The 27,844-nt window shown below is 40.1% G+C and overlaps 1 protein-coding gene across 1 annotated transcript; it reads right to left on the bottom strand.

Moving 5' to 3' along the window:
• Window positions 1–562: 562 nt before the first annotated feature.
• LOC121147764 (sulfotransferase family cytosolic 1B member 1-like) lies at window positions 563–27,731 on the bottom strand. Its single transcript, XM_040967668.1, has 7 exons — window positions 27,313–27,731; window positions 16,489–16,717; window positions 13,466–13,650; window positions 10,297–10,423; window positions 5,345–5,439; window positions 5,020–5,206; window positions 563–1,435 (listed from the first exon to the last, which is right to left on the bottom strand). The coding sequence occupies exons 2-7, from the start codon at window positions 16,631–16,633 to the stop codon at window positions 1,314–1,316; spliced, it is 861 nt and encodes a 286-aa protein (XP_040823602.1). The 5' UTR covers window positions 16,634–16,717; window positions 27,313–27,731; the 3' UTR covers window positions 563–1,313.
• Between the last annotated feature and the right edge of the window lie 113 nt (window positions 27,732–27,844).

Raw genomic sequence — 27,844 nt, forward strand, 5'->3', positions numbered from 1 at the left:
CAGTTTTTTGGCTAAATTAACTAGCTGAATCCATTGCTTTGAGTTCAGAGCGCAGAGCCATATATACTATAGAATTTTGATTTCCCATTAAGAGTTGAGTAAGGCACTATGACAGATGGAAGCAGTGACATAATTTGTATATTATTACTTAGATAGGTAATAAATAATGCTAAATAAGTTCTGAAGTTTCACTATAATGTTCTCTAGGCTAGTGCTATAGAATAATACTAATTACAACAAAAAAGGGCTTTGAGAGGAAGTACACATATTCAAAATGCTTTAAAAGATCACGAACGCTCCATGGAACTCTTTTTTTGTTGTTGTTGTTTTAAATATTTATTTCTTTATTTGAAAGTTGGAAATATAGAGAAAATAAGAGACAGTGGGAGAGACAGAGAGGTCTTCCATCTGTTGGTTCACTCTGCAGATGTCTTCAACAGCTGATGCTAGGCCAGGCCAAAGCCAGGATACAGGAGTTTCTTCCAGGTCCCCAAAATGGGTTCACGTATCCAAGTCCTTGGACTGTTCTCCATGGATTTTCCCAGGATGTCAGCATGGAGCTGGAGCAGAGGTGAAACAGCCGGGACACATCCTGGTGTCCTCATGAGATGCTGGCATCACACATGACAGTTACATCCAGTATACTACAATTCTGGCCTGAGAGTTCCATTTTGTTAAGCAGGAATATAAAAAGTTTTGTAATTTGGCTGATTGGATGAAATAAAACACTAGAATGCCAAGTCTCTGTTCCTATGAGAACATCTTTCCTTCTTCATTTTTTCCAATTTACTGCAGTGTGGACACTGGCTCGAACCTACCTATCATGTGTTTCTTCTATACGAAGACCATGTTTCTCACTATCACAACACTGGAATATATTTCTGCGCAGACACTGGGGAAAAGCCAGAATAAAAATGTTTGTCTCAAGGCCATGATTGTCCAGATGAATAGAAAGTAAGTTTTTCCCAGACACTGTCTTATTTCAATCTCTCACCTCTTTTGGAGCTGTTATCACAGCTTTTAGAACACAACATTAATATGCTCTTTCTGAAGAGAAGTAATCCGGGTCTTTCTGAACACTCTTCAAACTAATATACATTTGAGCCCTGCAAGAATGGTGTACTTCCTTTTATTAATAACTCTCTCCTATCACCAAACATAATAATCTTCATCGCTCACGCAGGATGCAGTTGACACCTTCATAAGGTATCTGTTTCTCACTGAAAGTAATATCTGCTTTCCACATCATTGAAAATATTTACATAATCCCCAAGTGCCTCAATGCATAAATGAAAATTGTTTTCATTTCCCATTTACATGGAGTAGTCCACCAAGTGCAATGCCAGCTTACTGTGCTTCATTTTCTCTGTGAATAGTTCATCAAATGCTTTCTTCTGTCTTGGAGTGAAGTAGTTTATCCAATCACCCACCACTCCTGGAAGAATTGGAAACGCATTAGATAAGAACCAATTTAAATGTATAGCCATCACAAAAGAAAACTGCCAGCTTTACACTAAAATGTGAACATTTGGTATCTCCTGGTGATAAGATAATGGAGGGATTAAGATTCATTTGCTTACCTGTTGCCTCAATTTCTTCTAAAGAGTGGTATATTGATTTGTGTAGGTTTTTTTTTTTTTTAATTTTCAATTTTAACTTCTTTTTCTTGAAAGAGAGAGACAGAGCTCCCATGCACTCATCACTGCAGGGGCTGGGCTGGGGCTGGGCTGGGCTGGGGCTGGGCTGGGCTGGGCTGAGGCGGTAGTCAGGAGCTGGGAATTCAGTGCACGTCTCCCAGGTGGGTGGCAGAAACTCAATTACTTGAGCCATCACCACAGCTTGACAGGCTCTGAATTAAAAAGAAGCTGAAGCCAGGAGCCAGAACTGGGTATCAAGCCTAGGTAATCCAAGAGACGATTGGGCAGTGTGACTCAACTGCTTGTCCAAATGCCTACCCCTAGAAAATTTAAAAAACTGTTTCCTAAAAAGAAGGAAAGCATTGGGGCCGGCACATTAGCCTAGTGGCTAAAGTCCTCGCCTTGCATGTGCTGGGATCCCATATGGGTGCCAGTTCATGTCTTGGCTGCTCTACTTCCTGTCCAGCTCGTTGCTTGTGGCCTAGGGAAGCAGTGGAGGATGGCCCAGGGCCTTGGGACCCTGCACCTGTGTGGGAGACCCGGAAGAGGCTCTTGGCTTTGGATCGGCACAGTTCTGGCCATACAGGCCACTTGGGAAGTGAAGCAGTGGATAGAGATCTTTCTCTCTGTATCTCGTTCTCTAAATCTGACTTTCCAGTGAAAAGAAATAAATCTTTTTTTTTTTAAAGAAAAGCATAAAAATGTGTAAACGTGATAGATTTTACTATAGAAAGCAAAGAGGTTTCAAAGCTAATGTTAATAAGAACATAAAACAGACCAGTGTGGACATTATCTGCTTTCCTCTCTCGCCACCTTAGCAGCTGCAGCTGTATTGAAGAGTTACCACAGGATGGTTATTATATAAAACTAATAGCAGACAATGGAAGGCAAACACCACTTGTGTGACATCCTCGCCTTGAATACGCAGTCTTCACACATAGTCCCTGAGCCCTTCCTGAGCAGGCAAATCCCCTTTGTCAGTCCTGGCCACCAGACCAATTGGACAGGCCCGTCCTTGTCACCTCCACTGGACACACTGTGCCAAGTCTCAACTCTGGCTCTTGTTCATCAAGAGAAAGTATCTTGGGACAAACATAGATAAAAATACAACATACCAAAATGTATGAGACACAGCAACTGCAGTACCAAGAGGGCATTTTAGAGGGAGAAATGCTTGCATTTTACAGAAAGAATGATCTCAAATAAAGAGCCTGATCTTACCGCTCAAGTATTTAGTAGAAGAAAGAAAAAATCAAATCCAAGTGGATAGAAGGAAGAAAGCAATAAAGACTAAAGCAGGAATAAGCAAGATAGAGAACAGGAAACAAGAGGGAAAAATCAATAGTACTTACAGCTCATGTGTTCAAAACAATAAGGAAACTGACAACTATGTCAGCTAGACTGAAGAAAAGGCTCAGATAATTAAGACTGATTGGACTCAACTCTTGCTTTGACCATGTGCTAGGGGTGTGACTTTGGATAAATTACTCAGGGGTTTAGTGTCTCAGAAATACATGGCAAGCCAGTCTACTGTCAAATTTCAGCGAGATAAGCAAGGCATGCACCTGGCCCGTAGTAAGCACTCAGGAAATGTTACCAATGTTTATGTAATTTTCTTTCATTCTCAGGACTCCAGTAATGGGCTTTCTCCCTCCTCCATTCCTCTCCCCACTCTCCCCTGCATTTTACAATAATATAATTCTTTAGCTGTGGTCTCGGTTCCAGCATTCTTTACATGTGTCATGATATTGTAGATATAATCAACAGTAGAGAGTCTGGTACTTTGCTGTCATTATATATTTAACAGTTGTATCGGGGCCTGTTTCTATTTGGAAGTAAAGACGCATACTGCAGTTTTTCTTTGACTCTTGGTACTCCATCATACTGCTCGTTTATGAGATTACAAGTGTATACTTCTTTACCTATACCTCTTTTTATTTTATGTTTTGGATGAAGGTTGTCTTATATCAGAAAGAACATATGCTATTTGTCCTTTTGGGATTGGCTTATTTCACTGAGCATAATGGTCTCCAGTTGGGACCACTTTATTGCAAGTGGTAGAGTTTCATTCTTTTTAATCGCTGAATAGTATTCCATAGAGTAGATGTACCAAAGTATTTTTATCCAATCCTCTCTCAGTGGGTATCCAGGTTGTTTCCATGTCTTTGCTGCTGTTGATCATGTTGTAATGAATATAGGGATGCAGGTTGCTTTCTCATATATAGACATCACTTCTTTTGGATAGAGTCCCAGAAGTGGGATAGCTGGGTCATGTGGTAGATGAGTGTCCAGTTGTCTGAGTACTCTTCTTGCTGACTTTCTCAGTGGCTGCAGAAGACTACAATCCCACCGTCTTGGTTTTAACTGTCACAAATAATATTGTGACATGAATCCTGTCCATTTTTCCACACTCCTATAGTTCTCCCCCCAATTTTTAACACCGTTGGACCCATAATCTTCTCATTTGTCACCTTATCTCTGTGTCCACCGTTGTCTTTACTAAAAGATTAGCTCTATTTTTGACTTCAAAGTAAAGGCAAACATAAACTCCGTGTAAAGACAAATCTCTCTGTATGCCAATGAGTCAGAATCGGTGACTCTGAAATATTTATTTTCAGGGGCTGGATTTCCACCCTCACCTCCTCCACTCAATGGAAGTGGACACATGAACATCAAAGGTGAAAGGAGGAAAAAATGCAACGCTTTGTGAAACTCTTAAATATCCATCAAACAAATTTGAATAAATTATTTACTACTGCAGTATTAATGATTTTGTGACTATTTTTAGGATGTGCATTATATGAGTGAAATTGAACATCTTTTCACTGCATTATTGTTGATAGCCCTCATTTATTTTCCCCCTGAACTAGGGTCTGCTTAGTTTTTAATTTGTTGACCTCTTAGTACAGCCATTAAGCATTTGAATATAGTGAACTGAAAATATTTAGTCTCAAAAAAAAAATTTTTTTTTTTAAAAAAGTGGCAAGATAGAACTACAGTTGTCCCTAAGTATTGACAGGAGGTTGATTCCAGAATGTCCAAGTATACTAACCTCTGCAGATGCTCTAGTACCTCATAGAAAAATAATGCCACCATGTTGGCATATACATGCGGCCTTCTCTGCTCCCTGCTGAGTTCATCTTTGGACCATTTACTGCACCTGATACAGTGTAAATGCTCTGTAAATACCTGTTATACTGTATGGTTTAGGCAGCAATGACAGGAAAAAAAGCCTACTTGCTCAGTGCGGAGTCAAGTTTACCTACATATTTTTGCCCTGCAGTTGGTTGGGTTCACACCTACAGAACTTGTACATAGAAGGAACTGACTGTGCTCCCCCATATACACCCCAGGCCCAGAACGCTGCACCTCTCTGGCTTACCTTTCCGGAAGACCAGGCTCCGGTTGGATGTGAGTGCACAGATGGTGTGACTGGTGTCACACTTTTCTTTGACTGCGTTAGTTTTCATTTTATTGAAAGATACTTTCTCGACAATCTTGCTGATGTCACTGTCACTCAAGTTGGTATCGAGGAAAGTAGTGATTTTCTTTATGTTTTCAGAGAGATCCTGAAGCAAGCAAATTTAAAGAAAAAGTGCTTTTATCAAACAACACATTTGCTCAAAATATCAAAGTATAATTTGCTGATTGCTTGTTTTACTTAATTTGATTTAAATTTTGATTGTTAAACAACAAAGAGGACTTACTTTCTTCATTTCTTCATAGAATATAATTAGAACATTTTTGTCATTTTTGTGTTCTTCCCAGCTTAAAACATGATCAAACCAGGATCCATACACAACTGGAGGAAAAGTGAATTGTTGAGTGATTGGCAAACACTGTGACCATTGTACCTGGATTTTTCCCATTAAGGTGAAGAAGACAACTTGAAGCATACTCTGCAGATGCTGGATTACAACCCAATCACTTTGATACTTGGAAGAGTTTCTATGACAGAGTCAGCAGTTCCTAGAAATCCCATGCTGCTTCTGTAGCTTACACAACTTTAATTACCCAAATAACTATGTGAGTGATAAGGGGATGATGGGTTCATGTTCTCTTCCTAGAATGAACAACCACTTTCTAGATGCAAGCACTTGTGGAAGACTGATTGCCCCATGCTGGTATCCTGCTTCTCCATCCCACACTAAGCAATAAGAGCCCAGTCCTGGATTGTGTCAGAATGGACTTTCAGATGTTGTAGGTGTTGCTGGGTCCTAGCCAGGGGTCAAGGCAGAGATGGAGATCCAGTGTCACAACCATGGTCAGAGGTAATTGATCTTGCATGTCATGCTTTCAGGAGAAAATATATTGCAACATGTGTCAGAATGGATCAAAGAATGAAAGCAGAGTCTGGTCATAATTTGAGAGTCCGCTGTTCTATTAACCACTAACTACTTTATATCTCTCACCTTGTTGTAAAATTAAGTAAGCCTGCCCGAAGAACTTGATGAAATGGACTGCCTGTGCCTTCCTGCTGATATGGGAAAGTGGATTAATGCGATACTTGAAAGGTGTTTTGAAACAGCATTTGTAACAGACATTTTTAAATCCAGATCCTCAATGTCCAGGTTATCAGTAGATGTGTAAACTTAAGGGACCTGGAGCTTCCACCCTCACCACCTCTGGTTTGATATGCCCGCATAGCTCTTTCTCTGCTTCTCTAAATTACTCCTCTGAGTGCCCCCCAAAATAAGAGGCTCTCTTCATCCAAGCAGTGTGTCTCAGGGGTCTGGAGATGAATCACTATTCCCTAGAAATGCTTAGAGTCTTTCTGTTGGAATCCATGTTTCTCTGAGCTTCATGTTCTTGGAATCCACTTCCTCTTTTATTTATTTATTTATTTATTTTTCGTCTCAGACATCAGATCCAATCGTCAGTCACCTACAGACTCAGTGAGGTCACCACCTTCGGTGTCATCTCACAGTTTGCCATCAGCTGTGGTGGCTTCCATGGAAGGCTTCCAGAATATCCTTCTCTGACCATTTTTGTCCCCATCTTTCACTTTCTTCCCCTTGCTCATTTCTGCAATCATTTTCTTGCCAATATCTTCTACCTACTTGCCTCCTAATTGTTTATTTCAATCAAGTGAAAAAATAAAGCCACTCAGTATTGGGTCAAAACACCTCACCTTCTTGTCTTCTCTCCTATTGCTGATGGAGAAACTTCCATGTCTGAAGTTACATCTCTGCAAATTCATTTTTCTAATTTTAAGGGCCCCAAGTCTCACTATTAAGTCTATTTGTCCTACATGAACATGTCCTATTCTTCATAAAGCCTACTCCAAGCCTTCTCTACTTTATATAAACCTTTCTCCTGCTCTAATGAGTATTTTAGCATCTAGTTTCTAGGAAGCACTCAGAAGGCAGTTGTGTAGAAAAGCAAAGCTCTATGCAATGAAGTGGTCTAGGAAATAGAGTATTCATACAAGACTAAAGAGGGTTCTGTAGAAAGAAAGGAGTGTAGAATGAGAAGATATTAGTTCCTTTGATTTATTACTTTGTCCTGATATTACCAGTACATAATTTATAGTTACTGATTAATTTCAAAAGCAGATGTGTATTTATATATTCTCTGAAAGATAAATTATATGATTACATAAATGTCTAGCTTATCAGTCTCTTTGCCATATTGTCTCATTATGAAACTCATATCTATGGCAATAATTAGAGAGGGGTATAGGATTACCTTAGTTGTAACATGAGGTCTTGGATGTAAGACAATGCCTTAGTTGTTAAATAAATTACTTGGAATAATACTTAGGCGAAACTATTTAAACATTATGCTTATTATAGCATAGTATTTCTATAGCATATGTCAGCTATGATTTGATTTGACTTTCTGATCAAACGAATCCTACGAAGCAGATTACTTTGTTAGTCCTTGTTTGTACTAGGAGCACAGGTCCCAGAACGGCTGTTACTTGCACAACAATTACCGCTGGGATCTCAGGTCAGATCTTTTGTCTCCCCTGCCTGCTGTAACACACTATGTTCTCATTTGCAAGACACACCAACCCTTCCAAAAGTCTTCGAGGAACAAACCTGAAACATAGTCATACAGAGAAGGGAACTTCAAACAGTTCCTCAGTTGTGAAATTCATACACTGCTTTTCATAACATATCTTTGCCCTGATCTTTAGGGAGACTCCCTCAAAAAATACACACATGCACAGGACAATAATCTTATCCCACAACTAATAATACAGGAAGCTATATTTCCATCTGTATAGATTCTTAAATCCATCAATTTTTAATGGAAAAAGGATTTTTTAGGTTAGATGATTTATATGAAGAACACAGGTAAAATCCTTTTCCAACTAAAATCCTACTCATTTGCTGAATATGGTGTAGAATAATCACCTTAATTTTTTTTTTCAAATCATACACTACTTTCCTACCCCCAGATACTCAGCTATGATTTGTAACGATATGTTTGCAACAGTTGTTCCACAAAGACCAGTTGACTTCACTACACTGTGGTCTGGGCTGGCAGTTTAAAAAATTAATGTACTAACTCAGTATATTTTTAAGATATTTTAGTACATTAAAATTAATATATTAATTTGAGCAACAGAGATGGTAGGGGCGTGGGACAGAGAGAGCTCCTATGCTCTGGTTCATGGCTCAAATGCCTGAAACAGCCACGGCTGGATCAGAGCCAATGCCACGAGCAGGGAACCCAATGCAGGGCTCCTACATGTAAGACAGAAACACTGCTCGAGCCATCACTGCTGTCCTGCAGAGTGTGGGTTGGCAAAGTTTGAATCAGGAACCAGAGCCAGAACCCAAGCCGAGGTACTCCACTGTGGTACATGGACATCGTAATTGTTGGGCTAAAATCCTGCCCTGGGCTGACATCTTCATGGCTGTGTTCATAGAAAAATAATCTCAGAACAGAAGCAATGCCAGTCCTGCTGCAGCCTTCCCTCATTAGAGCACGCTGAGCTGTGCTTTGCCTTCTAGGCATTGCACAGTAATGCGGATGTGCAAGATAAAAGCTTGTATGGCAGAGAGGGCTGGAGACCCACGGTGTGGAATAACGGAAGACAAAAACAGCATTTCTTGTCTTGAGGTAAAGCAGACTTCAGGTCTGTTCTAAAAAAACAATTAATGTATTTAAACTCTGCAGAATCCAAAAATGGAATTGAGGTGGAAGGAAGCATGCTAGCTATCTGCAAATATTTAGAAGGCAATCATGGGAAAGTGGAATTAATGATCAGAAGGCCCTTTTGTTTTTTCGATAGGTAATGGCACAGAAGTAGTGGCAAAGGTTTCGGAGCTGACAGCTGATTTTAAATCCTTGATCTGCTCCTAATTGGTGATGCCTCGGTGGACAAGGTATCTGCCCTCCAAAGGTTTGCATCTTCACTCTTCTCAGCTATGAAATCAGGACAATAACATGGACTTCATGGTACACTGCTGAGGATGAAATAAAGTAATTTTTGCATTAGCGCTTAGCTATGTATTTACTGCACAGTAAAATTTTTGTTTGTTTGTTTTTTTTTTAAAAAAAACTTGCATGTTCCAAGACAGAATATACTGCTTTGCGGGGTTGGTGAACCTGCTGCAAGGGCTGATGTTCAAAGTCGGCATACACAGCCCTGGGTGAGTGTTGGAAGGGTGATTCACTCAATGGATGTGTGGCCAGATAAATATTAAAATATCATTCCTGAAGCGTTATGATTCTAACTAAATGTATACAATTAGTGAAGGAGGAAAGTATATCACAAGAAATTAAAAGGGTAGGAGTCCAACATCTATTAAAGAGAGTAAAGCAAACTATAAAGCTATTGTCTGTGAGTTGCCAGTGTCTTCATGGCAACAGCCTACACCTGCTGCTATTTCTCGACTGTTACCAAATTTCACAATTTATAAGCAAGGTAGCAGAGTGGGCAGTGAAGAAGTTCTACCCTAGGCCCAGTTAGAGAAAACTTGTCTGTGCACTCACTATCGTCCATGCATATCTCTTCTCAATTCTGTATTGTCTCAGTCTAATATTTTTGGTTTACTGAAAGTTTCAGGAATTGAGAATAGTTCCCTTTTTATGCTTTTAACATCTTCTGAGTCCTGGGGAGAGGGGTAAACTCTAAGTTTATGGCTGGCAGCAAGACCAGCATGTCCTTGCACAGCCCAGTTAAATCATGTTTCAGTGTGCGGTTTTCAGGATACTTTGCTAATTTTGATGTCACTGATTATTTCAAAATTTAATTGGGGAACCTGTTTTTGTCTTTTCTATTGGCTTATTTGAATTGAGTCATTTCTCAGGCAGGTATATACAAGGGTGAGGCTTGCTTCAGGATACCCGTTTAGAAGTCTGCTTTTTCTCTCAGCACTCTAATCAGTGCATACTTATTGGAAAGATTCAAAGTATTAAAAAAAAACAACCCAACAGCATTCATATACAGAATTCACCTCTGCTTGGAAAACCTCAAAGTCATTTCACTGAATAAGTCACTATTAGGGTGTACCCATCAGTGCTAGAACAGACTGTGAAGAAGCTAAAAGAGAAAGAATTTGATAAGAAACTAAAGAATGATCAAGTCAACGTATGTGTACTTCTGAAAACACAGAATTCATGGGAAATTTTTTGTAAATGCTTTCCTTTTGAGCTAGAAAGTTCACAGCACCTCACAAAGAACAATTCTTGTGATATTTACCATCTCCTTGTAGGAACAGTTCTAAAAATGCAGCCCAGGTTTCCACACTGGGAAGGCAGGGGTTATCTCTGTAGTAATGGAAGAGAGAGACAGCTGTATCTTTTGGATTCCTCACCACGTAGATCATCTGTTGAAAAAGATGGATGGAATTAACCCCAGTACTGCCACTCAGGAAGCTCAGTGGCCCAGCCCTGACTGATGTGCCATTTGAGGAGAGAAGCAGCAGATGGAATCTCTCTCTCTCTCTCTTTCTCTCCTACTCCCTACCTTTAAAATAAACAAATCATTTACAAATGTCCTAAAAGAAGCTAGCAGCTCAAATCACAAGATGTGCAAATCACAAGATTTTTTTTGGCTCCCATGGCTGAGTGAAGAGAACCTTGGGTCAGGGCCTCTTACAACTTAACACACATTGGGACCCCTAGGGAGATCTTGTAAGATGCTAACTTGGATTCAGGGGGTCCTGTAGATGCTGCCTGTCCACTTGACTACACGTCCCCTATTTACAGGTTAAATGCTTTCCTACCTTTTAGGAACAAACACAGGGGAAAATATCTACGTATATTTGCTATCTTTTTAAATATCTACATATTATATAACTTACTGACAAGTAGTCAGATTTCTTGCAATTTCCCTGCCCTTATTTAGCACTTACTGTATACCACAGTGTGTGCATTATTCTAGGGGGCATTTAAACATAATGACGGGCAAGATGAAAAGTTTCAGCTGTCTCAGGACTTGGTCAGCTGAGGGAGGCGGATGACCAGAGGAGCCCTTGCCAAGGCAGGGTTAAGGGGACTACGACAGGGGAAGCCGAAGTTCAGGAAGGACCGATGACTCACCTCAGAACAACAGTGTCAGAAACTGGATGGAGGGGGGTTATTTCTGACTGTGTCCGACACTGTATGAGTACAAGATATTCTTGCTTTCATTTAGAGAGGAGAGTTTGCTGAGTCGTTTTCAATCCACAGCTATCTTTCTGTTTAATGTTCATAGTCCATGTATGTGGGGTTAACATGTACTCCTAGAGATGACTAAAGGTCACTCTGGGCAGGCATGACAAGTCACTTTTACCCTGCCCCACCCCAGGACCCTTTCTTTATTCCAAGAGATAATCCGGACTAATTCAAGCTTCATTCTCAGAGCTTCTGAGAAGGTGCTATGGAACCCCAAGGAGCAGAGAACAGCTCTACTGTTTTTTTGTTTGTTTGTTTGTTTTTTTAACAATAAAAGGGGAACAAGGATTAAGAAAAAACATACAGAAGGCCAAGTTGGGCTGAGAGCTGGTCAAGAAAGACTAGGAGAAGGACTCACAGGCACTGCTGGGACAAAGCAGGTTGGTCTGGCTGCAGATGCCAGGAGCTGGGCCCTTGCTGATGACAGTGGCCAGGCCAATGGCTCAGGAGGCCCGTGTTGGCACAGGTCCTACAGTGACACACTGCAAGGGCAGCACCTAAAGGCTGTTCCTTATGTAGTAGCTAATGAACACCCTATGCTATCTGAGTAACACCCTAAGCTATCTGAGTTCTGGTCTCTGCTTATGAATAGAAAAATGCCTACCTTGGCCATTGCTGTGACGTATATAAGACATGTGGCTTACTAGCTGGTAGGTTCTCATGATCATCATCACAGAACAGCCCTTAATCAGGCTTGTCCACTTGCCAGACTCCTTTTCTCCACAAAATCCCTCCCTTCCCATCCTCCTTGCTTTTCTGTTCTCTCCTTTCTTTCTCTATCTTAGAAACCATTTGTCTGCAATGAAAATGACTAGTTGAGTGAAAGTGCAGTCAGGTTAATATGGCCTCCATCATGCTGACAGATTCGCTGTCTCGAATGGTTGCATTTGTTTTCGTTTGGACAGAAGCGTAGGTGGTGTGCATAGAGTGGTGTGGTCACAGAATTACAACCAATGCAAGGCAACTTTGGGTTGTGCACATTTGACTGGGGGGTTGTTTGTGTTTTGATGCTTAGTCTACAGCTAATGCTCTTAAGGAGACTTCAACACTGAGAACCGGTTCCAGCTATCCCAAGCAAATTGTATTTTGCCTTTGCTTTTCAATTATTACTCCCTTTTTTCCTCTTTTACACAAAAACGTTACCTCTAAAGGGTCTTAGAAACAGGTATTAAAAGATAAGTTAATTTTGGTGCAAACATTTTGTTTGACATGCATAGAGTTTTTTTTTTTCAAAATACACATTTCCATGAATTTTTGAAGACTCCTCTGTGCATGGATTTCAAAACATTTTGCACCAAAATAAACTTTTAATTATATTTTATACAAGCCTTTTGAAGTACCCTTGGGCATCTCCAAAGCCAATAAAATCTAACTTAATACAATATCATAAAACATCTGTTGACTAGGAATATTATGAGATCTGGTATCTTTAACAACTTTAAAAAAAATGTTTTTGATAGAAAGAGAGAGAGTCAGAGCCAGAGAGAGCTCTTCCATCTGCTGGTTCCCTTCACACAAGCCTGCAAAAAACCAGGCTGACAGAAGGAGCCCTTTACTCAGCCCAGGCCTTCCACGTGAGTGACAGGGAACCAAGCACTTGGACAGTCACCTGCTGTCCCCCAAACTGAACATTAGCAGGAAGCTGGAATTGGAAGTGGGCCGAGGACCCAAGCCCGTGTCCCAAGTGGCAGCTCAACTCGTGTACCAGATGCCATTTTTAAGCCCATGCCTTTGTACATGTAACTAAATAGAAAATACATATGGGTTTTTAAATGAGATCTCTACTTACCATTATTCCATAAACATTCCTCGATGAAGAATATTTCAGTAAGCAAAACAGAAAAGTAGAAAATATTCTTTTAAATTATAATTCAAATCTAAAATAACACATGTGCCATAAAAACACCCTCAGGAAGCTAGTTTTCAGTGTTTGTATTAAGATTTATATCTTAATTTTCTAATAAAAATGATAGCTGAAACAGTTAAATGGGGGTAGTCAAGAAGTTCATAAAAATGTATATTATGAAAAACTATGCATGGATATAATTTTCTGCATCAAAATAAACTTTTTAATTCTATTACTCAGCAAACTTTTTAAAGTACCCTAACATAGGTGGCATTTGTTATGCTACTAGCCAGCTGAGTGGCAGGGTAGGAATGCAAGCCCAGCTTTCCCAGACCCCCAAGCCTTGGCCCTTGGTCACAGAACCTACCTTGCATTGTTTTTGTTTGACATTCAAGGGTAGCAGGTTGTAGCTCAAGTGTGTTGGAATTACTCTTCTCTTAGAATACATTTTCAGTTCTTCAAGTTTGGAAATGTCTCCCAGTTCGATGGGAGATGTTAGAGTAATTTTGGCACTGGGAATGTTCTCGATGATTTCTGCAACCCAGTGAGTACCTTTACGGTAAAATAAAATGAAACACAATTTTAATTAATTGTCACTCTTGGTGAAATGAATATAGAAAATTACCATGCTGTAAAAGCAATGAAAGCATTAATTTAATCGCAAATGTTTATTACATCCTGACACCCCTTGAAACCTGTTGGAATACCTGAGATGCTAATTCATTTGACAGGTGGAATCATATTTTAAAGAACTGAAGGGGTAGGACTATAACATACTGTTTGCTCAGCTTGAAACTCTCTTCTCTGCCCCATTCATCCCAGGCTCTTCTCTAATTCGCAAGTTCATGGAGACCTTTCCAGACACCATCCCCGTCGGTCCTCAGACTTGGTGTATCTCTGGGGACCACCCAGGTGGAGTGGTCAATCTTCTCTAACCTTCCCAGAGTCCCGGCTCCTACCTTTGTTGGAGCACAAGCCAGAGCATGGCTGCCATCACCTGTGCTTCTGTCCATCTCTCCATTTCCCCTTAAAGACAGACAGTGAATCCTATTTTTGTTTGTGTGCAGATATACGTAGTAGTTATGCAAGAGGTATTTGAACACTGAGTGTATTCTGTTTCCAAACATCCTAGAGACACAAACCTGTTACCATGGAATCTGGAATACAGTTTATGTTTACAGAAAACAAATGGGGGCTATGTTCCCATGTTGTAGACAATAGCAAATTAGAGCAAAGAAAGAGAAATGTGCAAGGAATTGGGGGATGTTTTGGCTAATTTGGAAGCAATGTCCTCCCAAAGAATTTAAATGAAGCCTAGTCTCCATTTGCTTCATATTTGAATAAATATAACAACTTCACATTTGAATAAATATTTAAATAGCACTCTCATTTGCATTGTAAGATGGACTTAGATTATAGTGCTCATGCCCTAAATAGTGCAATTATACTCCATACCAATGTGACTCACAGAATGGTGATTTTTGTATTTTTACTGCATTTTAACATTTTAATTAACTATTTAATATTTTAATAATCGTGACAAAGATGAATAGACTTCCATCAGTTGGTTTATTCCTCATGTACCTGCAGCAGCCAAGACTGGGTCAGGTGGAAGTGAGGAGCCTGGAACTCAGTCTGGGTCTCCCGTGTGTTTGGGAGGGACTCCAATGCTTGAGGCATCACCTGCTGCTCCCCAGGGAGTGCCTTAACAGGAGCTGGCATCAGAAGCTACGATGAGACTCAAGCACAAGCACTGTAATATTGGGTGTGGGTGTCCCAAGCACAGCGTCTCAACTTTTGTGCCAAAACCTGCCCGCTCCCCATTGCTTTAATAAAATACACTGACTTCTTTTGATGAAGTAGAGAGAATATACAGGGATTGTTGTACCTCAAGGGGATCCTCTCTGGCAGCTGGTGTTTGTTAGCTGACAGGGGCTATCAACATACAGGCACCAAGTAGAGTGAAAGCTTCTGTCTAGTCATTTATATACGGAATGAGTATTCAAAATCATTTAAAATATCATAAATTGGCACGAACATTTGGCACGGACTAGGGATGCCCACATTGCAGCATACTGGATTCAAGTACCAGTCTGCCCTTGATTATAGATTTCCAGAAATGTGTACCCTACGAAGCAGTAGGTGATGTCTCAAATACTCAGACCCCTACCACCCCCATGGGAGACCCAGACTGGCATATGAGTCCTTGGGTTCCCTGAGCCCTGGCAGCGGATATTTACAGAGTGACCAGCAGACAGGAGATGGCCATCTGTCCCTGTCTGTTTCTTTCTGTCTCTTTGCCTTTTAATAAGTAAAAAAAAAAAGTACACAAAAATGTTTAATGTATCATAAATTATTTAAACACATTAATTTTAAGATGAGATATAATTATCCATAACTTACAACATCTCATTTTGCCCTGGGGTATTCTGTGGGCAATCATTTAGTTTCCCTTTGCAGCAATATTTTCCAAAATCTAAAATATATCTGGTTTATTTATCCACTAAGATATCCCTCGGGGTTCTGGCTTTATGTGAACTCAGCTTCTTCCCAGAGGGAGAGCCCTTGGATCTCAGATAGGAGGGTTTGCAACGCACATCAGCTCAGGGGAATTCTTGCTGAATTCATACTAGCTAAAGAGGTAGCTGACGTCCGCATAGAGCTACAATTCTGGAAATGGCAACAGACAATTTGGATGTGAAATACCCTGGTCTCCACTCAAAAGAGAAACGGCTGTCTGATGTCCAGTGGCTTAAGTTGCAGCTTGTTAAACTGGCATCTGATATCAGAGAGTAAATGCTCTGTGTCCAACCCACTTGCCTGCTAATGCTCCCGGGAAGGCAGAGATGGCCCAGTCACTTGACCCTCTGCTCTTGGCTCGGGCCTGGCTGCTGTGGCCATGTGTGGAGTGAACCAGCAGATGAAATATACCATTGGGCCATCTGTGTCATTGTGCTTTTCAAAGAAATGAATCTTTTTAAACAGAAGAAAATACTATATCTATATAAAACTAATTTTAATGATCTACAGGATTATCTTACAACAGTTGTCTTTTCATAGGTATATGCCTATTTGTTGGAATAATAAAAATATTATTGATAATATTATTGATGATAAAAATATTAGGTTCCTATTAAAACATAAGAAAAAAATCACATGTACCTCAATCTTTACATATGAAGTAAGAGACAATATGTAATTTCACTCTGCCTGGTACAAAGCATGATGAGAACTTTACGATGCTATAGATATCATAGCTATTTCATATATCATATGTAACTCTTCAGGAATAAATTAGAAACAAGAGATGTAGAAAAATTATGGGAGATAAATGTTTGCCAAAAATTATTATTTTTCTGATTACACTTCTCTATTAAAAAAGGAACTTACCAGATTTGGGATAGGAAACCAGAAACACATCATCTTCTCTTGCATCAAAAGTGTCCAGGGAACGGAGGAGTTCTTCTGAAGATGTGGTGGAAAAGAGCATCCCCTGGAATGCATGGAGCGCGTTTGCCTGGCTCAGTGATGACATCGCTCCTCAGCTCCAGCACAGATGATGCTCCAAACACTGGGCCGAGGAATACGGCAGACACGGCAGCTGATCTCACTCCACGCTCTGTAGCAAAGAAACCTTACAATTACTCAACCAGCTTGCTGATGGGGGGGGGGGGGACGGACATAGGTATGCTTCCGCAATTCTTCACAAGTGTAAATTTTAAACTAGATCTGAACCAAAGTCTATTTTTTAAATGTTTTTTTTTTTTTTTAGGTGGAACATGAAGGTATGGGGTAAAAGCCCTCACCCCCAATTTTTAATCAAGCACATTCCAGTAACAAGTATTAAAATCGGTTTCTAAACCATTTATAGGTGTCATTATCTTCAACTATTAGTACTACTTCCATTATGTGAATATCTAGACTATTTTTACTAACAGACAGTCCTTTTAATATTTTACCCAGTTAAGTACTGTCAATATATATAATTCCAATATAGATAATATATTTTAGTGTGGCTTCAACAATTTTAATTATAAATGGTCAGGTTTATTATGTCATGAATTTCTTTTTGTAAGTAGACCTCCAGTTAAACAGTTATGAAAGAGGTAGATGTTAGTGAACTTGAAATGTTAAATTTTTTTTTTTTTTTTTTTATTGTTCCTTACATTGTATTATGTAGTACAGTTTTATAGGCGCTGGGGATCCCCCCCACCCCTCCCATACCCCTCCCCCCATGGTGGATTCCTCCACCTTGTTGCATAACCATAGTTCAAGTTCAGTTGAGATTCATTGCTTGCAAACACATGCCTAGCATAAAGTTCAGCGTCTTATTGTCCAGATAAGTTCAGTGGCCTCTTGGGGAGACCTTCTATGGTCTGAAGATAGGTCTAACAGAGTAAAGATCCGGTCAGTTAAAAGCCCCAACAAGGCCTCAGTATCAATATACAACATTATGGAATTAATTGACATAGTAATGGGTAGACAATATGTTAAAAATAATGCAAGTTCCATTCTTCGAAACATCTGGGTTGAGACAGTATCAATGACAGGTTCAAAAAATAACCAACAATCAAACAAAAAATTACAGGTTAAATCAAGGCAAACATGTGGTATCTAATCTTTTGGGATTCACTCATTTCCCTTAGCATTATAGTTTCCAGTTGTGCCCATTTAGCCACAAAGGACTGCATTTTGTTTTTTTTAATAGCTGAGTAGTATTCCATGGAGTAGATGAACCAAAGCTTTCTTATCCAATCTTCTGCTGATGGGCATTTCGGTTGCTTCCATGTTTTTGCAATTACTGATTGTGCTGCAATGAACATAGGGATGCATGTTGGTTTGTCGTAAAACAGGTGTTTTGGATATATTCCTAGGAGTGCTATTGCTGGGTCATATGGTATGCAGATTTTGAGTTGTTTGAGTGTTCTCCAGACTGATTTCCATAAAGGCTGTACCAATTTGCAGCTCCACCAGCAGTGGAGTAGGGTTCCCTTTTCCCCGCATCCTCGCCAGCAAGCGTCGTTGGTGTTCTTGTTTATGTGGGCCAATCTTACTGGTGTTAGGTGGTACCTCATCGATGTTTTAATTTGTATTTCCCTTATTGCTAGGGAGCTGGAACATTTTTTCATATGTTTGTTTGCCATTTGGACTTGTTCCTTTGTGAAATGTTTGCCCATTTCCCGTGCCCATTTCTTGAGTGGTTTGTTTGTTTTGGTTTTTTGGTTGTTTTGAAGTTCTTTGTATATCCTGGAAATTAGCCCCCTATCGCCTATATCGTGTGCAAAGATCTTCTCCCACTCTGTGGGTTGCTTTTTTACTTTGTTGATTGTTTCCCTTGCTGTACAGAAGCTTCTTAGTTTGATGAGGTCCCATTTGTTTATTCTGTTCTCAACTGCTATTGCTTTTGGTGTCCTTCTTAGAAAGTCGGAACCTACTCCTAGGTCTTGCAGGGTATTTCCTACATTTTCCTGCAAGAGTTTGAAGGTTTCTGGATGTAGGTTTAGGTCTTTTATCCATGTAGATTGGATCTTAGTGTATGGTGATAGATGTGGGTCTATCTTTTTGTTTCTACAGGCTATCAGCCAGTTGTCCCAACAACATTTACTAAAGAGTCCTTCCCACTTGCTTGAGTTGTCATTGGTCTTTTTGTCAAAGATTAATTGGCTGTATTTGTGTGGGTTCCCTTTTGGTGCTTCTATTCTATTCCATTGATCTTCCTTTCTGTCTTTGTGCCAGTACCAGGCTGTTTTGATAACCACTGCTCTATAGTATGTCCAGAGGTCCGGGATTGTGATTCCCCCTGCTAACTTCTTATTTTTCAGGATGGTTCTAGCTATTCGTGGTTTTTTGTGTTTCCAGATGAACTCTTGAATCATTGTATCCAGTTCCGTGAAGAATGTTTTGGGCAATTTGATTGGAATTGCGTTGAAAATGTATATTGCTTGTGGTAGTATAGACATTTTAATGATATTGATTTTGCCTATCCAGGAGCACGGGATGTTATTCCATCTTTTGAGGTTTTGTTCAATTTCCTTTTTAAATAGTTTGTAGTTTTCTTCGAATAGGTCTCCTACGCTTTTGGTTAAATTTATTCCCAAATACTTCATACTTCTCTCTGCTATTTTGAATGGTATCCTGTTGGTTAGATCTTCTTCCATCTTGGTGTTATTTGCGTACACTATGGCTGTTGATTTTCGTTCATTAATTTTGTACCCCGCCACTCTGCCAAACTCTCGTATAAGTTCTAGCAGTTTCTGTATTGAGTCTCCTGGTTTTTCTATGTACAGGATTATGTCATCTGCATATAGTGAAAGCTTGACTTCTTCGTTTCCTATACGTATGCCTTTGATTTCTTTTTCTTGTCTTATGGCCTCTGCAAGTACCTCTAGGACTATGTTGAATAGCAGTGGTGATAGCGGGCACCCTTGTCTTGTTCCAGATCGCAGTGGGAAGGGTTCTAGCTTTTCTCCATTCAGTATGATACTGGCATTGGGTTTTTCATAAATTGCTTTGATTATGTTGTGGATTTTCCCATCTATGCCTACTTTGGCTAGAGTTTTTAGCATGAAGAGGTGTTGGATTTTGTCGAAAGCTTTTTCTGCATCTATTGAAACTATTATGTGGTTCTTGTTTTGCAGTTTTTGGATGTGGTTTATAACATTTATGGATTTCCGAATGTTGAACCATCCCTGCATTCCAGGGATGAATCCTACTTGATCCGGATGAATGATCTGTCTGATGATTTTTTGAATTCTATTGGCTAGGATTTTGTTGAGAATTTTAGCATCAATGTTCATCAGAGAAATAGGTCTGTAGTTTTCCTTCTCTGATGGTTCTCTGTCCGGTTTTGGGATTAAGGTGATGTTAGCTTCATAGAATGAGTTTGGGAGGGTTGCTTCCTCCTCTATTGTTTTGAAGAGCTTGTAGAGGATTGGGGTTAGTTCTGTTCGGAATGTTTTGTAGAATTCTGTAGTGAAGCCGTCTGGGCCTGGGCTTTTTTTCGTTGGGAGATCTTTGATGACTGTTTCAATCTCTACCTCGGTTATGGGTTTATTCAATTCTGCAGTTGCCTCCGGACTGAGTTTTGGTAAGTGGTGGGAGTCCAAGAACTTTTCTATTTCTTGGAGGTCCTCAAATTTGTGGGAGTACAGTTCTTTGTAGTAATTTCTAATTATTTTCTTAATGATTGCAGTGTCTGTTGTTATGTTGCCTTTTTCATCTTTAATGCTATTGATTCTCACTTTCTCTTGTTTTTTTTTGGTCAATCGGGCCAGTGGAGTGTCTATTTTGTTTATTTTCTCAAAAAACCAACTTTTTGATTATCTGAATTTTGCTGATAAGATGTATTGCAAAATAGTTTTTCCAGCTTGACTCAAGGTAGTTTATGTAGCAAGCCAGGCAGCTATCAGAACGTAATCATTCTAATAAGGAACTAAAAAAACTAATCAAATTCTTTGGTCTAATAAAGGAAGGCTTTTAGTGGTTATAATGATTATGTCACTGTAGAAAATGATTAGAAAAAAATAGATTCTTTCTTATCAATGTTAACATAAAGTACAGAAAGTAGTTAATATTGCATTTCAGAAGAAAAAGAAATGGAAATCAGAAAAATGTCAAAATTTTTTGAGAACTGGCAGTAAGTCTGATTAAACCTCACAAGAAATGCTTCAGAGAGGTTTCCTGTGCATAGGACTCAATATATGTAAGCCATATATTGCTTTATTGTGTGTGTGTAAACAGAAAGTTTTAGGTTAAAAAAATTCTTTTCTGAGTCAATCTGTGCTTTTGTGAGTAATATCATAATATTCTGGGCTCAACTGGACATGACAAGGTAGTGTCCAAATTATCCCAGCAGACCACAAAGGAGTCTGTTTCACCATCAATTGTACAGTGGCAAGGATATAATAGACATCTAAATAGAACACTAAATGGAACCCACGAAAAAGTGCAGATCTACCGTGTGAGAAATAATTGAAGAAGAAAGATGCACTTAACAGTGTAGCAGTGAAATTTGGAACAATCACATACATAGAAATTATCAGGGAATCTATAAATAATAAACATCTGAGCTGAGTGTGGCTGATGTATTTTGAGGTCAATATATCAAAAGACATTGTGTTTTCTGCATTTAAGCAACAAGCAATTGAAAAACAAAATTTGAAAAACAATATTATTTACAATTCTATTTTTAAAGTGAGTTTCTATAAATCAATCCAGGGGCAAGCATTTGTCGTAGTGGTTATTCACTGCTTGGGATGCCTGGGTTCAAATCATGGCTCTACACCTTCTCCTTTCCCACCCCTCAAACTAGCTTCTTGCTAATGTATACCATGAGAGGTTTGAGTTACAGGTTTTGGGCTTTGGTCTCCGCTAGCCCAGCCCCAGCTGTTATACGCATTGGAGGAGTACATCAATGGATTCAAGACTTCTTTACGAATGTATCTATCTCTTGTCTCTGTCTCTGCCTTTCAAATAATTTTTTTTTCATTTCTCGAACTCAATTGGATATGACTCAACAAACATAAATTGAGAATCAACTTTACACAAAACAATGCAAAGGAAAGCATCTCCTGACAAAAGATTAGTTACTCCTCTTTGGAACACTTATGCTCACTCTACTCTTTCATATCCATTGCTAATATCAAAGGATTATGCATGTTGAAAAAGACATCCAAATTCACCACGCAAGCCCCCTCTAAATATTAAAGGAGAAATAGGTCAAATAAAGAGAAATAAGTCTAATAAAAGATCTTCAAGGCATTGAACAAAAATCTCAATGTTGGTAAGGTCAATTAAGCTGGATCAAAATCACCACCAGGGATGTGTACCTGTGAATGTGATTGTGAGTAAAATGTAATGACACAGAAAAACAAAAACTCCAGAATAACCAAAGTAGCCTTAAATAAGAAAACATCTGGAAGAATTAAACTATTATTATGGGGTACACCATATACAAGACCATGAAAGCCAATTTAGAATTTGGGGAGTCTTTATTAGCCAGCCGGTGCTGCCTTCGCTCAGAACAAGGCTGAAGGAGACAGCCCCTCCTGTCGCTGCGATGCATTTTTAAAGACAAAAACCACATCCTGGTGACCTTTACACAGGCAGGCAGGCAAGCAAGCAGAGCTACAGAAGCGACAATGGGCAGGTTACAGCCAAGTTTCTGTCATGTATGATTCCCAGAACGGAAACATGTAATCCTCAGAATGTTCTTTTTTTTTTCCTTTGATTTGTTGATTTTTATTATAAAGTTATATTTACAGAGGGAAGGAGAGACAGACAGCCAGATGTTCCATCCGCTAGTTCACTCCCCAAGTGGCCACAATGGCCGGAAGTGAGCTAAGCCAATCTGAAACTAGGAGCTAGGAGTTGCTTCTGGGTCGCCCACCTGGGTGCAGTCTCAAGGCCTTGGGCCGTCTTCTACTGCTTTCCCAGGCCACAAGCAGGGAGCCAGAAGGAAAGTGCAACATCCAGGATATGAACTAGTGCCCATATGGGATCCTGGTACATGCAAATTGAGGACTTTAGTCATTAGGCTACCACATCGGATCCTAGTTCTCAGAATTTTCAATTACAACACCCAGAAACAAAGGTATAGGTTACACAAACTACATCTTGTTTCTGTTGATCAAAGGACTCAGCTATTACTACCCCTTAAAACAAAGACAGATACCAGAAACTAATTCGTAATTTTTTACTCTCCCTGCAACATTCCCCACTGTTTTTTCTGGGGAGTCAAACTGTTGACTCCACGTTAAGGTCACTAAGGGCGTGGTAGTGAGTCCTAGGGACTATGAGTTTTACTGCCTAGATACAGCTAGTTACATATTTAGTCAAACAATTTACAACACATGGACCCGGACCCACAAGCAGTCCTAGAAATTTTGGGACCAGCAGGCCAGCTAAGGCAGAGAGGAGAATATACTTTTATGCCAATTGTTGTAAGATAATTTCTGATCATTCCTGAATGATTAGCATAGAAGCAACATGTTTCCCCTACAGTCATCATAGACCTCCTTGTTTTAGAAACAGTAGATTCAGTTCTGGTCTATTTTGGAGGACTACTTTAGCCAAGGAATTTAGAGAGGACTCCAGATTAGATATTGAAGACTCTAATTTAGGAAAATCTAAGTCAATTTGCTTGCTCAGAGTCTTAAAGGTCTAGCATCCTATGACCAGAGTTGAGGCTCCAACAGCAGTGGAGCCTGTTACTCTCATCCTACTAAAGTCAGAACCAGGACAGGAGCTCTCTCTCCTGATGAGTTAACTCGAGGAGTTCTCCTTCCGCTGGGGTACTGGGGGACAAGAACACACAACTCTGCATGGGTGTTCACGAGTGCAACCTTTGTGCTCTAAGGAATAATTCCTACAGTACATGCAAACCAAGCCTGCCCCCATTTGTTCCATGAACAATTAGGGTTGAGAGTTACAGGCACTGGGGAGTTTTTCAGGAAAACCTTATCTTCAGGGGGATTTTCCATTTCCTTCACAGTCCAATTTTCCAGGGTCGAGCCCAGGAGGCCTTCTAGACATGGGTCTGTTGGATCCAGTGACATTTTCCTGCAAATTCTACTTTAGTTGAAGCAACCAGAATTATGGGCAGAGGTCCAGTGCACTGTGGTTCGAGGGTGGAAGGCTGATGTTTCTTAATCCACACCAAGTTCCCAAGCTGCAGTTCACTTGAAGCAGAGTCAGATGCTGTCCTTGTTGGGCCTGGATATGCTGTTTTTACCGGGGCAGAAGTTGGTTGTAGGAAAATTTGTGGAGCCTGTAATGACTTAATAAGGGAATCGTTGCTTAATTTAGCCAATCTTTTATTCCCCCACTTGGGGACTAAAGGCAATGGCTCTCTGAACATGATCTCATACAGTTGTACATAAGGGGTACATAAATGGGTTCATAGGAGGGCAAAGGGAAGGAGGCTTACCCAGTTTTTGCCAGTCTCTTTAATTTGGTCAATTAATATTCTGTTTTTCTGTCCTGAACGCTGAAGCCCTTATACACAGTGTAACTTCCAATTAATATTTATTTAAGACCTTTGCTAACAATTGTGTGGTTTGGGTGATGAACGCCAGGTTATTGGGGGACCCCATGGTTGGAGGAAGGCCAAATCAGGGGACCGTTTCAAAGACTAACTTCTAGGTTTCTACCTGAGCTCTTTCTGTTTTAGTGGAGAATGACTACCCAGCCAGAGACGGTGTCTATTAGCACAGGGAGGTGCCAGTACCCATATTCTCCTGGTAGAATCTCAGTGAAATCAATCTACAAATGTTCTTTCGGAGTGCTTGCTGCAGTCTGGTTCCTGGAGTTAACTCACCTCGTGGTCCTGGGTTTACCTGGGCACAGATGTGGCATCAGACAAAACTTATTGAGCTTCTTGATCTAGTCCAGTAATGCAGTAGTGACTGCGACAACTCAGGCATCTTAGTGCTGCCCAGGTGTGTACTACGATGCAATTGTTCATCTAGTTCCTATCCCAATGCCTCGGGATTTTCCCATCATGAATGCACATCCATCCTTTGGAGTCAGTCTCTGCTCTATGAGTTCTTTCGAGACCCAGTTCTTCACTCGAGTACTGGGGAGTCTGTGGCAGTGTTCATTCCAGTAGGAACAGGAGCATCTGAAGGAGCCCCACTGGTTTTTGTGCGACCTCTTTGGCTGCTTGGTCAGTAAATGTATTTCCTCTAACTCAGAGAGTTATTGGTCTGATGTTCCTAACAATGAATAATGGCCACCTTTTTTTAGGCAACCACATAGTCTCTAATAATGCTAGTATCTCAAGAACTTTTTTTTTTTTTATTGTTTCCTCCAGAGATTTAGAGTCCCCTTTCCTGATAAAGGAGCCTATGGACATGGGCAGTGGTAAAGGCATATCTGGTCCTTCCAGATGTTGACAGTTTTGTTTTTGCCCCATCTCAGGGCCTGGGTCAGCCAATTAATTTAGCATTCTGGGCAGGTGTCTCATGTCCTAGTGCCTGAGCCTATGACTTGATCTTGTAAGACTACCACTGATCCCACATGTGTGATCGCATCGATGATGCAACTGCTTCCATCGGTAAACAGGAGTTCATCCAGGTCAGGTTATGGAATGTCTGTCAAGATGTCCTCAGGTTTGTCAGAGAATTCAGAATGTCTCAACAATCATGTGTTGGCTCAGAAGACAGTGATTTTATAGGTACTCTGGCATCACAAAGAAGGAATGAGTGATAGTTTCTTTTCCTAAACTGGTCATTCTTGTCTTAGTCTATAGGTAGGCCTTTTGGGCTACCTCCACCAATTCAGAGAACAGCCTTTACTCAAACTCTTTTAACTTCTGTAACTTATATTAAATATCAGGGGCCAACTGGACTGCATTTATAATGCACCTCTTCTCAGGCACCTCAGGATCTATCAGGGTGTACAAGTAGTATGCCTCTAAGAGATACGAAATACCATGGGGGATTTATCAGGCCACTGAACAGTTTTGCTCACATTACAAAGGTTGGTTGGCTTGCTAGCTGACTCTTGGACTCCTCTCAGTAGAGTCTGGTGACACTGATCAAGAGCCCCCTTACCTTGACCAGTGTTTGGGTCTCAGTTGGGTTGGGCAGTAGGGAAGGCAGTGAGGAAGCCAGGCCATCTCTGCAGCGGGCTAGCCATTTGACCCCAGGATTAACTTCTGAGTTTCTCTTTCAATACGATCCTGATCCTCAGAAGTAAAAAGGATTTTGCAAAACTTTTGTCCCTTTTCAACAAGATAACAATAGTAGCAATATGACAATAAATTTCTTCAGTCTTTAAGTACATTTGTATCACAGAATAATATAGTATAATTTCACATCTTGCTAAATATTTTGCATACAATCCAAACAGCTAAATTAGTCATTACCTTTACCAGAAGTACGACACAGTTTTCTGTCTTTTTTTCCCCCACTTTGAGATCTCCAGGGGTCCATCTGGAAATCCCAAAGTCAGAGGAACCAAACCAAACAAATATGCAGAAGAGACCTTAAAATATCCAACTAAAATAAGACTTCTCACCACCACAAAATAATATTGACCCATTTAGTCAGGTTATAGATTACAGTTACAGTTTACAGGTTAAAGATCTATTTTTTACATTCATAATGTGATCACTCAAATATTTCAAATAATCCAAAGGCAAACTTTACTCTTCAAAATCTGTTTTTCCCAAGCAATCATAACTTGACAGTTTCATCTTATTACTTTTAATAATTTAACAAATTTACATGAACTAATTTAGATATACCAGTAAGACTCATTCTTCAAATCTTTTGTGAATTCCCATCCTTTTCATTCTCCTGCTAATGTAACCAAGAATGCAAGAAGGTTCACATGAAATCAAAAATTTTCTTTCTTCTGAACCCTCTGGATCACTGTGGATACTTTTTAGATTTGTAACCACAGTCCATCTTCCAATGACTGTGATTTACAATTTGAAACAACCCTTCTAAATACGACCATGTTAAATTTAACATCGCATTTGAGACAGACTCAAGTTGTCTCTCACCTTTGCCCAATTTATACTTATTAACTGTACTAAGATGACTCAGGAAACATCCATCAGTCAGCACATTTACCGTTATGTTAATGTTAACTTTGAAATTTTTCTAAACCAACTCTAGCTGGAAGAGAGTGGTATAGAATGAAGATTTATTGCAAAGGCCATATCTCATTCAATCTCAAGTGGTGTTGAGGCCACACAGTGTTACTGTAAAACAAAACCTTTTATTGTCAAAATGCACATACACCCTAAGGGACTGTTAGAATAGAGCCCTGACTTAGTAGTTGTAATCTTGGTACCAGTCCTGTTAAACCACAGTGTTTTAACAAAAAGACACACATCAAGACAGACAAATGGCCACCACACTCTCAATTAAGAAACCTGATGACAACCTTAAAGCCTGACAAGCCATACTTTCACAACACCTGTCACATGTTCAGATCTAAGAATGAGACAAAATGAAACTCAGAACAAAAACACTTTCAATGACAAACACCACAGACAGAAGACAGACACACTCTAACACACAACATAACATTCCTATACACTGCCACAATCACAGTAAGAACCAAAACAAAAAACAGAGTCCTGGGTGACCATCTTGCCCTAGACTCAGGCTGCAGAACCTGTGGCTGCCTCCAACCTTCCAACAGCCCACGATGGGTCGACCCCCAACCAGATGAAATCAGCAGAAACCGATTTTCACTCACCAGTGACGTTACTAGATGACTCTGAATACAATGTTAGAATTTGGTCGGCTGCTTGTGTGGACACTGGTCTCGGCCAAGCGCTGAGCAATGCCTTTCAGTGGTTGGCCGGAGACCCGGTGGCCACCAAACACTGCGAAGCAGAAAATCTCGCTAGGGCCTCCAAATGTTATGGGGCGCACAGTGTACAAGATCACCAAAGCCAATTTAGAATTTGGGGAGTCTTTATTAGCCAGCCGGTGCTGCCTCCGCTCAGAACAAGGCTGAAGGAGACAGCCCCTACTGTCGCTGCGATGCATTTTTAAAGACAAAAACCACATCCTGGTGACCTTTACACAGGCAGGCAGGCAAGCAAGCAGAGCTACAGAAGCGACAATGGGCAGGTTACAGCCAAGTTTCTGTCACGTATGATTCCCAGACGGAAACATATCTTTCGCATAATTTTCAATTATAACCTCAGGAACAAGGTGTAGGTTACATGAACTATATCTTGTTCCTGCTGATCAAAAGACTCACCTACTATTCCCCCCGAAAA

The sequence above is a fragment of the Ochotona curzoniae genome, unplaced genomic scaffold (assembly GCF_017591425.1).
Source record: "Ochotona curzoniae isolate NIBS_2020 unplaced genomic scaffold, NIBS_Ocur_1.0 contig_1482, whole genome shotgun sequence".
NCBI classification, from domain to species: domain Eukaryota; kingdom Metazoa; phylum Chordata; class Mammalia; order Lagomorpha; family Ochotonidae; genus Ochotona; species Ochotona curzoniae.

Coding starts and splice junctions, on each gene's coding strand:
- LOC121147764 (XM_040967668.1), bottom strand. CDS start 16,633: ATGTCATCACTGAGCCAGGCAAACGCGCTCCATGCATTCCAGGGGATG. Junction 10,424..13,465: donor TCAAACAAAAACAATGCAAG/GTAGGTTCTGTG, acceptor CTTTTTCAACAG/ATGATCTACGTGGTGAGGAA. Junction 5,207..5,344: donor TCTATGAAGAAATGAAGAAA/GTAAGTCCTCTT, acceptor TGCTTGCTTCAG/GATCTCTCTGAAAACATAAA.